The sequence below is a fragment of the Styela clava genome, chromosome 6, assembly GCF_964204865.1.
Source record: "Styela clava chromosome 6, kaStyClav1.hap1.2, whole genome shotgun sequence".
Lineage (NCBI taxonomy): Eukaryota > Metazoa > Chordata > Ascidiacea > Stolidobranchia > Styelidae > Styela > Styela clava.
In genome coordinates, this window is record NC_135255.1 from 510,425 (window position 1) to 526,822 (window position 16,398).

General features: G+C 34.9%; 1 protein-coding gene across 1 annotated transcript; it reads left to right on the forward strand.

The window, feature by feature from the left end:
- The first annotated feature begins 2,425 nt into the window (after positions 1 to 2,425).
- On the forward strand, positions 2,426 to 16,161 carry LOC120330732 (ubiquitin carboxyl-terminal hydrolase 7-like). The gene is made up of 14 exons (XM_039397635.2): positions 2,426 to 4,065; positions 4,307 to 4,477; positions 6,425 to 6,559; positions 6,920 to 7,024; positions 7,376 to 7,526; positions 7,875 to 8,252; positions 8,533 to 8,688; positions 9,991 to 10,125; positions 11,008 to 11,196; positions 11,938 to 12,096; positions 12,727 to 12,837; positions 13,242 to 13,319; positions 13,509 to 13,583; positions 14,795 to 16,161. The coding sequence occupies exons 1-14, from the start codon at positions 2,627 to 2,629 to the stop codon at positions 14,906 to 14,908; spliced, it is 3,396 nt and encodes a 1,131-aa protein (XP_039253569.2). The 5' UTR covers positions 2,426 to 2,626; the 3' UTR covers positions 14,909 to 16,161.
- The last annotated feature ends 237 nt before the right edge of the window (positions 16,162 to 16,398 follow it).

Consider the following 16,398-nt stretch of genomic DNA (forward strand, 5'->3'; position numbering starts at 1 on the left):
ATGTGCGCTACGAAACTGAAAGATAAATGGCCTCGGCTCGCGGCCTAATTGATATGTATACCAATTTCCTGAGAAAATGTCAGAAAAAAACACTTAAATAGAAACTCCGAATTGGCGCGAATGGATTATTTATTAAAAATTCTCTCGATTTTTGTGATGTTTAGCGAAGGCCATTCTCGATTTTGATGAGAAATATGATCGCCGAAATGAATTTTTTTATTTTGATGACGTCACCACACTAAACTTCAAAGGTAAGAGCGAATCCCATAGAGCTCAAAGGAATTTTTTAAATAAATAATAGTAGCCTAATAGCCAAAACCGGATTTAGACAATAAGGGGCGCAGGACTATGCTGTTTTTGAGAGCCTTTACATTGACTGCATAAAATTCAATGTGATGTCATACTATACGTTTCTTGAGATTGTGTTATGTATTATGTCGTCATAACTTTAAATTTTATATTGCGTTGTTATATTTTATATTTATAGGTACGAAATTTTAGTAGCGGACAAGATAGTACGCTAGTGATCACCTACGTCAAATCAAAAAAACACATTATAACGGCAAAAACGGTCAGTTAATTTAAATTAGCATAGTTTGTTTTTAGGATTAAAGGGTTACACCTACAAAACTGGAGTTATACTTTTTGATTCTTTGTTTTTTAATTTGATTTTTTACTTTTCCAAGAGTGTTTTGAAATTCTACAAAATCGTTTATTAGACCTCCAAAACGGTAAATAATTTGCGGCAAAAAATTATTAACCTGATTTAAAAATATTTCTGTACTATTTTAAACGGGTTTCATTCTGGAGACACATACTTTAGTAACAGTTGAATAAAGTTCAAAATAGAATGTCAAGGCCCATAGGTTTTAGCCTACCTTGTCAATGGTAAAGCTGGTCCTGGTAACAGCCTTTCAGCGACAACAACAATGCTACGTCTCGGATATGTGTTAGGACTAGGATTAGACTTTATCAATCTTCCCCAAAAGACTGATTTGAGACTAAAGAAAATATATATATCCACAGAGTAAAAGCTGACCGATTCGCAATTTTTGATATCTACAGATCTATATGTGCTGTATCATCATAATGCAGTATTATGAGTTTGTGACGCCCGATGTAGTTATATTTTTGTTTATTGCCGTAACCGTGGTTCGTCATATGATTAAGCCGTCTTGTTGGCTTCCCTCTTTCTCGGGATAAATATGCGAGTCAGATCCCTGGGATAAATATGTACCGTAAGTCCTATTCCATTACAGCATTATCATTGAGAGAAATATGTGAGTTATATCCGGGTCTCATGTAGTTTCGTACCTAACATACTTTTAGTGGGCGTAGCTTGACAATTTTTTCATGTATCAAACCTAACCCCCACCTGACTATGAAACTACACGAGACCCTTATACAGTTATACCTATCCTTGGTATAAATACACAAATATGTGGGACCCATCCTCGCTGTCCTTGGGTTAAATATGTCTGTAGGCTATGCTGGAATGCGAGTCTTATTCCAGTATTCTTGGGATAAATATGTGAGTCCTATTATTGGGATAAATAGGCTATGTCAGTCCTATAAATATGTCAAACCTATCCTTGGGATAAATATGTCAGTACCGTACCTGTACTGCGTTACTGTATTCGAGTCCTATCCTTCAGTCCTTGGGATAAACACAGAAATATGTCAGTCCTATCCTCTGGATAAATATGTAAGTCCTATCCCAGGTCAGTACTGCAGTAGGTGCCGTATCCGACTGGCATATGTCAGTAGACTATTTAAGTTTTTTAAAACATGGAATAGTGCCAAACTGTGATTTTATGTTGAGATGATATAACATCAATAAACTCTGACGACTTGAGGCTTTCAACAGGAAGTCGTAAGCGTTCTCGATTTTTGCGATACTTTATAACTGAATGTGTTTGGAAATCTTGGCTTCAAATTATGGAACTATTATTACTGTATTACACCCTTTTGTGCAAGAGGATTGATTGCTTGACTCATCGCCATTCGCCACAATATTCTGCGGCATGTACTGTTGAATGGCTGACCTTTGTCACCAGATACAACATTCACAATGTTTGAATATCTCATAATTCCCCATGTATAGTCTATGATAACGTTATATATTATTATGTTAAACAATGTCATAACTCGAACCATCTTGTAGACAGAAAACCCCGCAGCGCAAAAAGTCTGTTTACCTCATGCTGGTAATACCTTAACCCTGTAGCCTCACCCCCCAACTCGTGAACTCTGACTATGCCTAAATGTGCTAGGTCAGTAGGTTTGTAAATCCACAAAATATATATTATTAGTTTTAAACAACTCCAAAGGCGAGTGTAGAACAAAATATATGACATGTATTTATTGTGTGGTTTTTGAATTCAGAGCCATAGTTTCAAACTGAGACTACAGGACTAAGGTAATAACTAATTTGATAATTTTTCAGCATGAAAATAAGAACTTGATTTCTAAAAGCATCTTTTGTCGCTCGCCCTGATTTTTTCTATCTAGAACAGTCATTGGGCGCATAGTGAGTAAACACAGCAAGGTGTCTGTTCCAACAGACCCGACACCACAGCCTCAGTTTGATACTTCAAGTCGAACGAGCCTCATATCTGAAATTGTTATGGAAGAAAATACTGGACAGATGCCTGATCCTGTTTCACAAAACAATACAGAGCCATGCCTGAGACAGTCAGCAGGAAATGTAGGCTTGGATGCTGTTGTGGATGAAGTTGAGAAAATGGAAACTGAAGATGTTGTTTCTCAAGTCACTGAAAATGGAGGAGAAATGATTGGAAATGGAAGCATATCAGAGAACGATATCGAAATTGCTGATGACAAAGAAAGCATTGAGGATACTGATGATGAATTTGGATTCTGTAAATCAGAAGCGACGTTTAGTTTTTCAGTTCCAAATGTTCATAAGCTTTCTGAGTCTGTTACGAGTCCAAAAACTTTTATTCGCGGATTGCCTTGGAAGATATTAATCATGCCTCGCAGCCATCCAGATCGAACTCCTGGTGCAAAAAGTTTAGGATATTTTCTTCAATGTAATGCTGATAACGACTCAAGCTCTTGGTCTTGTCATGGTGCTGCAGAACTACGCATCCTGCCAGCTAAGAAAGGAGGTGAAATGCTTGAGAAGAAAATTAGTCATATATTTCATTGTAAAGAAAATGACTGGGGATTCAGCAATTTCCTGCCATGGTCAGATTTGATTAACCCTGAAAAAGGATTCATAACTCCCGAAAAAAGTCTTACTTTCGAAGTCCACTGCTTTGCAGATGCTCCACATGGTGTGGCTTGGGACAGTCGAAAGCTGACTGGGTATATTGGTTTAAAAAATCAGGGTGCTACTTGCTATATGAATAGTGTTTTGCAAACACTCTTCTTTACATCCAAACTGCGAAAGGCAGTTTACCTAATGCCGACAGAAAGTGACGATTCTATGAAAAGTGTGTCATTAGCTTTGCAGCGGGTATTTTATGATCTCCAGCACAGTGACAAGCCAGTTGGAACTAAAAAGTTGACTAAGTCATTCGGTTGGGAAACGTTAGATTCATTCATGCAACACGATGTGCAGGAGTTCTGTCGTGTGCTCATCGATAATTTAGAGAGCAAAATGAAGGGAACATGTGTCGAGGGAACAATTCCTGGACTTTTTCGAGGCACAATGACATCATATGTCAAATGCAAGTTTGTCAATTATGTCTCGAGTAGAGAGGAATCTTTTTACGATATTCAACTCAGTGTCAAAGGTCATAAAAATATTTTGGAATCATTGAGAGAATATGTCAAGCCAGAGACACTCGATGGTGATAATAAATTTGATGCTGGCGAAAATGGTATGCAAGAAGCAGAGAAGGGTGTCACCTTTAAAACCTTCCCACCTGTACTTCATCTTCAGTTACTCAGATTTCACTATGATCCGATAACAGATATGAACATTAAAATAAATGATCGGTATGAATTTTTTGAGAAACTTGAATTGGATGAATTTTTAGAAGTACCAGACTCAGCTGACAAAGCAACTTATATCCTGCATGCTGTTCTTGTTCACAGGTAACTTATTTTGGTGATTGGGATTTAAAATATTGGAAATATGAAAAATTTTGCTTCATAAATTTTTAGCATCTCTAAGAAATTTTTCATAATAAGTCAGAGGTGAAAGGTTTATGGATTTTTTTAAAACCCTTGAGCCTTGACAGATATAGGCAAGTTTATGTCTCGGAACTGTAAAATATACCCCGCTACAGAGCTTAGTATGTATCAAAAAGTAATTGCAACTTTGATTTTATTGCAGTGGTGATAATCATGGCGGTCACTATGTTGCTTATTTGAATCCTGTCGGAGATGGCAAGTGGTGTAAGTTTGACGATGATGTTGTATCAAGATGTACAAAGAAAGAAGCTTTTCATGGTAGTTTTGGTGGACGAGATGAGGAAAGTTTTATTGGGAGGCATTCAACCAATGCGTAAGTATGACAGCTGTTACATTTTTCACTGTTTCTATTACTTTTATCCAACAGAGTTTTGCAGATGCAGACAAATTTTGGAACGGGTTATTTTCCTACACTAACTAAGCTGACAACTGTATTACGCAGACTTGTCTGGGTTGCGGTTTGAATTATTAACTGTTAACCTACTTTTGAGCAATCCTATGTAAGTGTATTCGAACTTGAGTTGAAACTGTTCAAAACTGTTTCGAATTAAGAAATGGTTGCAGCAAATTGTGGTTGATGATGAGTATACTTGAAGGTGCTTGGAGCAACTCGTTTTTATTGCCTTCCTCATTTTGGGTTGTGTCCTCATGGGGAAGCCTAGACTATAAAAATCTTTCAGTCGAACAAATTGTAATGGTGTCTTAAAAAATTGCATATCAAAATACAAATTGCGCAAAAACATCACTGGAAGTATTGGACAACCTGTTTATTAATAATGAATCTCTTTGTAACAAGGTAACACACATAATTTCCTCCTAGTTTGCATGTGAAAATCCTTTAAGAAGGTAACGTGTCTAGCGACCAAGGTCATGTCATTGCAAAACAATGAAACTTAATTAAAATTACTGAGACTCTCTAAATATCTTCATGCAAAGTGTGTCTGCCTGTGTTTTAGTAGCAGCAATTGTTAGAGAGACATGGTTTACCATGAAATGTTTAGTTTCAAATTTTAGTGTGTTATCTGTGTACAGTGTTCTCTCATTTCGATATGTTATGCGTGCCATCCAATTACAACTGGCTATCAATGCAAGCATCCTTTTTTTGTCCTGGTAAGATTAAAAGATAATTCAAAATAAGGTTATTTGTAGAAACAGCCTGAGATGTGCTCAAAACAAAGCGTTGATTATCTCAGTTCGCTACCAAATATCTCGGGGGAAACACAATGATGCAATGTTTTGTTAGGAATAAATGTCGACAATATTCATTTATCTAATATGATTTAGAAAATTTTGAACTTTGTCAAAAGCCTGCCTAATAGCGCAGATAATTTGTAAAAGTTATTGATAACAATTTGGTTAGATAATCATTCGGTCTCTTTTTTATGAACTTTGAAAACATACCTTCAACTTCAACTATGTACTAACCACATACTGAGACCGCCAGATCAACCTGCGTGTTTCAATTGTATTTTATTTTCGTATAAGATCAATAGACCAGACCAGATAATATAGATGTGTTCAAAATGTCTATAAGAAGCGATTCTTCTATTGGGTCATTATTTGTAAATTAACTTTTCCAATCGTTCATTCCTATAACATGGGAACAAAGGGATTTAACGATTAGGCCAATTCATATTGAAAATCTCAAGTTAATGAGATCAGCTGGTATTAATTAGTGTTACCTGTTTTGTACGAATCACAACTCAATATTATGTCATAACATGACTTCTCCACTGGAGGTGGAATGCAATTTGAGGTCGTTGATTCACATAGCCGAGGCCGTGGTTCACCATATATGGTTAAGCCGTCTTATAGGCTTTTCTCTCTTCCCGGGATAAATATGTAAGTCCTACCCTTTATTTATCAATCACAAATACTATAAAGAAGACTGGGTGACGTTCTCTCAAATACACTACCACATACTGGAATTTAAGATCTCTATATGGACCATTCTTTGTTCTTCAGAATCAGCATGTTTGCTTTTGTGTGTATTTGCTTGGACTTTATTCCTCATTAAAGGAACTTGCTATTGGGAATGAATTTTTTTAGGCCTAACTGGCTAAATATGATAGACTCACACTGTGGTGTGCTTTCATGCAGCACTGGACTTCTTCTAGTTTTCTGTGGAAATACTACAACAGACTTGAAAATGTTCATGTGTATTTTTATCTGCAAAAGAGTGATTCTGTTCTGTGATGAGCTTCTGTCGAAGTTTGGTAATAAAGTTATATCTTGACTATGAGCATTGTTTCACACTCAGATACATGCTGGTATACATTCGAGAAAACAAGCTATCTGAGGTTTTGTGTCCGATTTCTGACAAAGATGTTCCTGAAAACCTAGTAAACAGATTAAGTGATGAAAGAGAAGTGGAAGCTTATCGAAGAAAAGAGAGGTTTGTGTAAAGCTATGATTACCAAATTAGAATCTACCATTGTTAGATTTGATCGGCTTAAACTAAAAAGTTCAACTTGCAGTATTCATTGCAAAACTTTGACCTAAATATATCTTCAGGAAACTAAATTGAAACTAAAGTTACCTGCTTGAGGCTTTAAACCGTGTCGCAGTGGTTCTTGCCTGCTGTTAGAGTTGGACACTTTGTAGAAAATTTTCAATCGAATTAAAATAACCCTGCAAGGCAGGGAAACCTGATGTTCAAGAAAATTGGTTTAATCTATTATCAATATTTTGTTTTATTTTAAAAAGTAATTACCGAAGTAGATGTTTATTAATTTACTGTTTGGTATACTTGAAGGGCGGAAGCACATTTATACATGACAGTAAATGTAATAACTGAAGATCAGTTTTGGGGTCACCAAGCAGAAGATTTATTTGATGTCGAACATCCTTTCTTAACAAGGTAATTAATCAATTAAATGTAATGAATTTTTGGCAAACAATGTGTACTTATGTATGGATAATCAATGAAGTAGGCTATGAATTTTATTTTTTTTATTCATTGTGTCGAAGAAGATGACTGAGTTTGAGTTTCATAAAGTTTGAATTATTGTGGAATTTTGTGTAAGAGGAGTGGGAGTGTATAGTACCTCTCACAATCCAAGAGTGACTTCCTAGTTTTTCTATCGGCAGTTTGATTGGGAGACTGAGTAGGGAAATAAGCATTTCCCAACACTATTGCTAGTCGTTTATTAATTAAATGAAAATGTATCAGTGCTGTCTTTTTATTCATCATTGGTTTATATTCTGACAGAACATTTCGTGCTCGACGCCAACAGAGTTATGATCAATTCATGGATACACTAGCAGACTCGTTTGGTTATCCCAGATCTCACATCAGAATTTGGCCTCTTACTCAAAGACAAAACAGTACCTTGAGACCATGCACTCTGGATGAGCAGGAGGTTGATTGAACATATTATTTGACTGGATTATTTATGTATATTTAATGTTTGGATACTCTACTACCAACATCTTCGAGCTATTCAAAAATATGGGGCCATTAAAATTCAAGTGCTTCTGGTAGTAAATTTCTCAACTGTTTGAAAAATCAAGAAAAGCTGTTTTCCTGTTAGAACTTATTAACTGGCTCCTGTCATTTTTGAATACATTTTTTCATTCGAATACATTGATTTTTAAAAGTTACTTGAAATACCTTGTATTTTTATCTGGATTATAAGCAGGGAGTTTTTTTTAAATTCGTAAACTTTTGACATCACAACACTACTTCATCTGCTGATTCTTGTTTTCAGGCTCGTACTAAACCATTATTTGAAATAGCTGATGGAGAAGTACCTTGGAATTTATGGCTTGAAGTCTTACACAGCGATTCAGATGCAACTGCCTTGCCCCCCTTTGATAAAGATGGAGATGTACTGCTTTTTGCTAAAATGTACCTGCCTACATACAAGTGCATTGCGTATTGTGGTCATTTGACTGTTCCTATATCCGGCACAAAAATGGGCGATCTTGAAGTTGAGCTGCGAAAAAGGGGTGGATTGCTTCCTGACACACCGTTACTTCTTTTCGAGGAAATCCAACCTTCGCATTGTTCACCTATAAAAGATAAATCACTGAATTTGGGTGAAGCTATGGATAAATTAATGGATGGAAATATTATTGTTTTTCAAGTGAGCTGAAATTACCGAACTTGAATTCAAACTAGATGCCTTGTATAATCAGTTGATATATTTATCATTCGCTAAATGGAGGAAATGTCTTGATGAAAGTAAATATGATGATAACTAGCTATTATACTCACAGGCTTTGTCTATGTGATTGCAATAAACTCAATTAGTTTCCAATACTACAATACGTAGATGGGACTGGTAAATTTTTGATAGGTGCGAATCCCTGTATGTTTTACATTTACATCTCAAATAATTGATTACATTTCAATTTTATGTTCAGGTTGATTCACCAGATAATGATAATTCCTCATTACCAACAGCAAAGGCTTTTTATCGAGATTTATATCATAGAGTAGAAGTTATATTCTGCAACAAAAATGATCCGAGTGATCCAGGATTTCTTGTTTCTTTGAGTCACAAAATGACATACAATCAGGTTCGTAAATTTGCGAGGATTACGAAAATAATCTCCGTGCTTTTTGTTGCCTCAGGAGTCTTCTGCAAAACTTATATAACCGCTTACTTTTAATTATTTATATTGGATATAGTTATTTCTCAATTTAGAATCTCACTTGAAAATGTGTAATATGTGCAATTGACATATTAGAAAACCTGATAAAATTAAGTTCAAAGATAAGTTTAAATTTTTATGTTATGAAATTCAATCTGTATAATATGCATTGATGTTACTTGTTGATCATGATTTAATTAAGAAGTATTTATTAACATAACATTTTTGGAAATATAGTTTTAAAATCCTTGAGAAAAAATTTACCTCTTTGGCCATGCCTCCCCAGTTGCTTTTCATTGTTCAGTATCGGCCACCCTGGTCCATGACACATTTCTTATATAGCTCAAAAGAAAATAAATTTACTACTTAATAAGCAGTAGTTACATTACTTGGTATTAATAAGTCATCATGAATTGAAATGGAAAATTGGAGAAATTATTTTTTTATATTTGATATGTAGTATAACCAGAGATTCCATCGATCTGGAACCCAAAATAAGGACGACTGGAAAAATTTCTGCATTGTGAGCAGAAATAGCTGGCTTTCCTATGGCCTCCAGATTAATGTCACAATTACAGACGTCACAGTGTGCGAAGCACTCACCCTTCAAGCTTTGTTTAACTTTGAATTCTTTCCCGTACTCACGAAAAACGTTCTTACATTTGCTCATTTTTAAATTTAGGCTAAAAAAAACACCACGACGACAAAACCTAAGGGTCGCCACACTAACAATGCTTCATGCCTATCTGTGCCTTGCTCTTTGTGTTTCAAATAAGATTGTGTTGCTTTTATGATGCCACAATAAAGCTTTGGCGATAAGACAAACAACACAAAGCTTCCTTTATGAAGTCCAAATAAGACAAAATAAGGACACGCAAGCCAAAAATAAGGACGCAAGCAAAAAATAAGCCAAAAATAAGGACAAACCTTAGAAATAAGGACGGTATGGAATCCCTGAGTATAACAGAATTTAGATCAAATTATATTATCTATAAAACGTGGAAATAAACAGTACCCAGTGGATATAATTAAAATTTTGTATCATGTTCTTTCTCATGGTCTATTTATAATTCAAAGTAAGTTGAAGGTAAGCTCTCAAAACTACATTGCATTAGAGTATTTGATGATTAATGCTGACAATTACAGTGAACATAATTTTTGTTCTCAATCGTCATATAAGTGAATAACAGCCATTGCATTTCTGAAACTGAAATTTAACAACTTCAGATGGCAGTCGAAGTGGCGAAACGCATAGATGCCGATCCAACAATGCTGCAATTTTTCCGAATGCAAACTGTGCGAGAGATTCCAGGGGCAGTAATACGATCACATTATGAAGGACAACTGAAAGATTTATTACAGGTATTGCAATAAATGAAGATTTAATTTTACAATGTCAATTTGTATTGCAAAGACAATGTATAAATTCACACAGCCAGTTGTTATTAGTTTTTGTTTATGTGTCACTGAAGCGATTTTGCCGTGCACTCTTTCCAGTAAATTCCTTCAATGCAACAACATTTGTTGTTTGACTTTCTGTTATTCTGTCAGAGCACAATTTGGCTTGTGTACTGTATTTTAATAATTGATCATTTAAAGACAGCACAAAAGCATTAGCTGAGTGAGGTAATGAATCTAATGATGAATACATGGTTCGTTTTAAGAGTCCCATACATTACTAAAAGTGTTTGTGTAACATGTGGAAATCTTTTTCGATGCCAAGAATTTAAAGTATGATTGAGGGACAGATAACAACATATACACAATATCTTAGATTGGAGCTTACTTACCGACCTACTGTGTTTATTGTTAGAATATTAGGTTTGTTACAACATGATTGTGATAGGCAGTTCTTCAAATATTATTATTTCATGTGCTATTGATTGGGTTTCTACGGGACTAACTACTTATCCTTCTGTGCTTTTGTGTGGTGGACACATATGCATATCTAATGCAAGGATGCTGCAGCAAGAGTGAAGATAACTATCCTAAAGATTCAAGAGTCTTGCTGCACATTAACACAAATATATTTCTGTAACATTCCGTGTGACCAAGGTCAGACTTCCTCAGATACAAATATATATTTGTTAGTGTCCAGCAAGACTCTTGAATCACCTGGGACATTGTTTCATGTTGCAGAATTTCGTGAGCAAAAGGTTTAAAAGAATTTGACAAAGTACTCACTCATTTCAAGGCAGGACTCAATACTTGGAATCTTCTCATTTCTTCATTTTTATTTGTTAGATTTACGGAAGTCGAAAACTCACTAAAAAATTATATTATCAAGAGCTGTCTATGAAAGTTGGTGAATTTGAAAACAAGCGTCAATTCAGATGTGTATATGTTAGTCCAAAACTAAAAGAAGAAGAATTATTGTTATATATCAACAAAAACAGTGATGTTGCGTCTTTGTTAATGGAATGTAAAAAAAAGGTTTGTTTGAAATCAATTTTAATGTCTTGTGAGTTGCACCAACAACTCAAGAAGTTCATTTGGAATGTACGTTTAACATTAACATTTCAAGTTCTCATATCCCAGCAAAGTTCAAAAGGCGCTCGTAAAATTTGCTGGCACTCTCCTTTACTCGATTGGTACAAAATGTTGTTACCGATTGTTGTGTGCTCTTGAAGCACAATACAATGAGCTTCACGAATGGCCCATTAGTTGAGCTGTCAGAAATGATGAATAATTCCTCTTAGGGTCTAAGCGTCAGGTATTAGATAATGTCATATTGAAAAATGCAAGTGTGCATGATTAGTGTCTGTGTGGGAGATCTGACATTGTAAACATGGAACTATCAATTGTTTGGGTTATTGATTCTATTATGTTGGAAATAAGTGCATATGCAAATCAATGAGATCTTCATCAATATTGATTACATGAATGTCTGATACAGTAGATAAATGATGTATGTGTACCTCTATGTGCGTAGCAAGCAGTCATAACTATCATTTATTAAATGCAGTTATTTTGTGTGAAGATGCGAGTTCAGCCTCAGCGCAAACAATTAACTACACTTATTCAATCGTCATCAAAATATGATTCCCATTATGGAATTATTTCCCATTGAAATTTTTTTTTTTTTAAGTTGAATGCCATTTCTCAAACATTTTGCTACTTTTTTATGTTCCACTATTGTACTATGTTTGTTGACCTGGAATCTTTTATTACCAGATGTCACTGCCTCCAGAACAGGATGTTCGCTTGTTGGAAGTTGTCGGAAACAAGATTTTCACTGTGATGCGTCCTGAGTCATCAACTGAATTAATCGCGGCTCATAATCCTGCAACTAGAGTATATCGTATTGAACAAATTCCCCCTGACCAGAAAGAGGTTTGTTTCCTAGGCTTTTGTTTAACTATTTATTTAGGGAGCCTTTAACTCCTAAATTTTCAGCGATGAACAAAATTGAATTAAATGTGAAATTTCTGTATTGTATTTACTTATGTTTATATTAATATTCAATACGGATTATAATAATTCTTTTTTAATCTAACTTCATTGAATGGTGTTTTCAATTTGGTGTCATACTATATATTAGGGTGGTTCAAACCAGGGCCCGTGGGCCACAGCATCGTTATCTGTGGCCCACGTCACATTTGCTGGAGGCTAATCAAAAATCGCATTTGGTGTTTTTTGTCATGAAAATAACCAGAAAAATCTTTTGACATCTTGTTACCTCACAAATATCATTGAATTAGCTAATGTTATAGCTAACTGGGACAACCATCGCAGTTGATTAGTGAGTGTGCTTGGCTGGCGCAAATTGTTAACTAGCTTTCTATCTTTTTGGTTGGGAATATATATAACAATATAGGCATCATAAAAAATTGAATGAGGAATCTATTAGCCTAGGTTGCTATGCCTTATGGACAAACTTATTCCTGCTCGAGTCATTAAAAAGCGAACTCTTTCAAACACAGTAGAAATCAGCTTTTAATAAATGTCCACATATCTTTACAGCTTGCCGAAGATGAAATATTGATTAATGTCGTTCACTACAATAAGGAAATTTATCAAACTTTTGGAGTTCCTTTTCTTATCAAGATTAAGACAGGAGAAAGATATAAGCAGGTTAGTAAGCCTTGAATGCTTGTTACTTTCTCAAAACACTAAGCCTACTGATACTGCAGTAGATATCAAATGTGATATTGATATTTCGGTTCTCCCGTAGTGTGGGTACCAGGTTAGAGTTAGGCTATAGTTTTATTCCGATTTTCCTTATTTTAGTTCTATTATGATTTCGGGGACTGTCTGTGTTAGCCAAGTGAATTTACTCCGCTGCCCAGTCCCTTTACACAATTTGATGTAAAGTCGGCGAACAAAATTAGTTACCTCCATATTAGTACACACACTTCTGGAGCGCCAATAATACTTATAATAGCTAGCCATGTCCTGCAAGCATCGACTTGCGAGTGAAATGCAGCTTTTTGGAGCACTATTCATTTATCCTTTCATCTCAATGATTTTCAATTTAGATAAAAGAAAGAATACGAAATGTTCTTGACGATAAGGATTTTGAAAAATGGAAAATATCTGTCGTGATGCAAGGACAGGTAATAATGGCATCAGTTTTTATTCCTGTGAATTTTGATTGAATTATTTGTACATATAACAATATGTCCTGTGCTTTTTTGAATATTGTTTCAGTGGTTCATCTTGGTCATTACATTGCTGGATGTCCTACTGTTTGTTATATTAACAATTTTAGTTTTCGTATTTAACATGTTTTTACTTCGGTTTAGGCAAGAGTAATTAATGAAGAAACTGATATTCATGTTAATGTTAAGGATTTGATCTCACCTTCTTACACAACACAGGTAGGCTGTTCATTCTCTTTTTTTGCATGGAAACTGTTGGAGATACTTCGATATATCTAAAAATAGACTATTTTGATAATACAAGTATTGATATGGCATTTTTGAAATCTAGTATTCCAGAATGCCAAAAAATGAGGAATAATCAAATCGTAAATTAGTAAAACATTCCTGAGTACTGTGGTGATCTGGTATATCATCTGTACTTTGTCACTGGTGCAATAATTTGTCCATAGTTAATTTTCAGCCTTGAAATAAATGACTTCACTTCTCTTATATCTGTTACTCCACACTTTCTGTAAAAATCTGCACTATTGGTCATTTTAAGAATTTATATCAAGTCGAGTCATAGTTATATATAGATGCATCATGCATGTATGTGCGTACCAATTTTTGCCCCATCTGGTATTGAAAGTGAGCTTTGTATATCCTGCTAATAGGATAGGGTTTGCATATTTATCCTGGTGGACAGGAAAGCCGATAAGACAGCTTAATCATATGGCGAACCGCAGCTTCTCGTCAAATTCGGGATTGGTTAGCCAGTTAGTGGTTTTAGATTCATGAACATGATGGTGGAGTTAACCGTAACGGACCAGCGGTTACATGAAAGACCCTGCGGCGCCGAGGAGTCCAGCAATCCTCGCATAATAATCTTCGCATGAGATTTGGACCTGCCAACCCATCCACGTTAATCAGAGGTGCGGTGGACGGTTATTCCTAATGCATAGCATGATGCGCCACAGACCCGAACCTGGTACATTCAGCCACTGTTTGTCAACCATGGCCACAAAAATACTTGAGTAACTATCCCAAAGTTACACGATATATCTCGTGTTCTGCACACCCTGACCGTAATGTAAGAATTATTCGTGCAAGAATCTCAAAACATGCCAACCAAACTATGTCTTTACAAAGCATCTTTATCTTTTCTAAGTTCTATCAAACATTTTTCTCTGCTAAATATCTTATGTACATTCACTTAAATGGCAATGGCATTCACACATCCCATGCACAAAGCTATATACACACAACAGTTTATTCTTACCAAAGTATATTTTTGTAAAAAATGAGTCACTCCCTACATTGAGAGGATGTACAAAAATCTCTCGCACAACACAGGTTATTCTATACCTATCAATATGCATATGGAACTTTTTGAGGACATTTTGGGTTTCGTTTATTAATTCTCTTATTTCTTTGTACTGACTGTTTAGGTTTCCAGTATATGTAATAAGGCATGGATCGGCCTCGATCACGTAAACAAAGCACCAAAACGTCACACTGGAAGGTTTGGTTATCTGGAAAAGGCAATCAAGATACATAACTAACTTTTATCAGTTGAATATTTTAATTTGGAATTTGTAACCGTCTAATTTTCATTCAAGCTCTTCAAATAGTTATTTGATTTTGCCATCATATAAAGCAGATATCTCTGACAGCAGTTATAACGTGTTTTTAATTAGAAACAACAGTTGATGGATTATTCCAAAGATTACCAGACTTGATAGTTATGTTCTATTTTTATGTACAAAACTGAAGTTTTCTGAAATCTCATGTAAGTTGTTACTTGTTACCTCAGCTTACCCCTGGAATGTCTTAATAATCTTTCAAATATCTGAGCTTATTCATTCTATTGAATTAATGTTATCTTGTTGAAGATTTCATCAGACAGCTTGAATGATTTGTTTTTTAGTCTGTTCGTTTATTCCGATGCCCACCTTCATTAATGGTTTCACCATTCACAAATGTCATTCTTTTTGATTTTTATAATCATATCCATATATGGGGGCATAAATTGATGTCCTAGATGTGACGTGACATTAAGTTCTTGTTTTGCAATATTCAAATTATATACCAGTAATCCAGAACAGTGGGTATGTTATATTTTGATCGGTGTTGTTGAAATTTAGTTTGTACAATGTCGCTCTTGAAATCATTCTTGACTGATATGTTCCATAACTAGATTGTAATCTTCTTTGTATGCTAATTACTTGTTTTTTGAAGTTTTCATCGTACTTACTGTTCGAACAATCGTTTGGGGGAATATGCACTCATGTAGACATAGATGAAACATGCTCAACAAAAATGAACTGTTAATAACAATATAGTTATAAGCTAACATTTGGTTGGAAGTGTGTATCTGCATGAATAAAATACTTCATTTAATTAATAAATATGAATGATTTATATTTAAAAAAAAAAAAGGTAAGGATACAGTTCGTAGTGCCTTTGTATTGAAAATTCGAATTTTATCAATTAAATTTTGCATTATTTTATCAATAATCTTAGAAATCAACTGGAACTGCAACCTATTGTTTTGTATACTTTGATGTTTGGGATATTGTAATGTTTCATTGTATTCTATAGGTTATTTTCAGCTTTGTTATTTTGCTTTGCATTATGCTTGTTTATGTTCAATTCTACAATGCATGCTTGTTGTTTGGGCTGCTTTTGTTGTATAACAATCGATTGAACTTGTAACTTGATTTGGTTCTTGGTAGAATGTGTTGTATAATTATTATTGATGCTATTATAAGTCTTTAAATATTTCTTCTAGTTCAATAAATTAACTAGAACATTTTCTCAAATTGTTATGTGAATGGTCAACATCTTTGCAGCTGTCACAAGCTATTGCGCCCTGTGGTGTCTGTATCAACACCGCGTTCAATATTTCTTCATGTAGGCCATAAACTAGGGTTGCCACACCGTCCGGAAAATTCATGTCCGGAATTTAGGGTAAAATTTTGCGTCCGGGAAGAATTTAAAAAAAGCTCAGATGTCCGGAATTTTACTGTATCTGTAATCGTACTGTGCACAC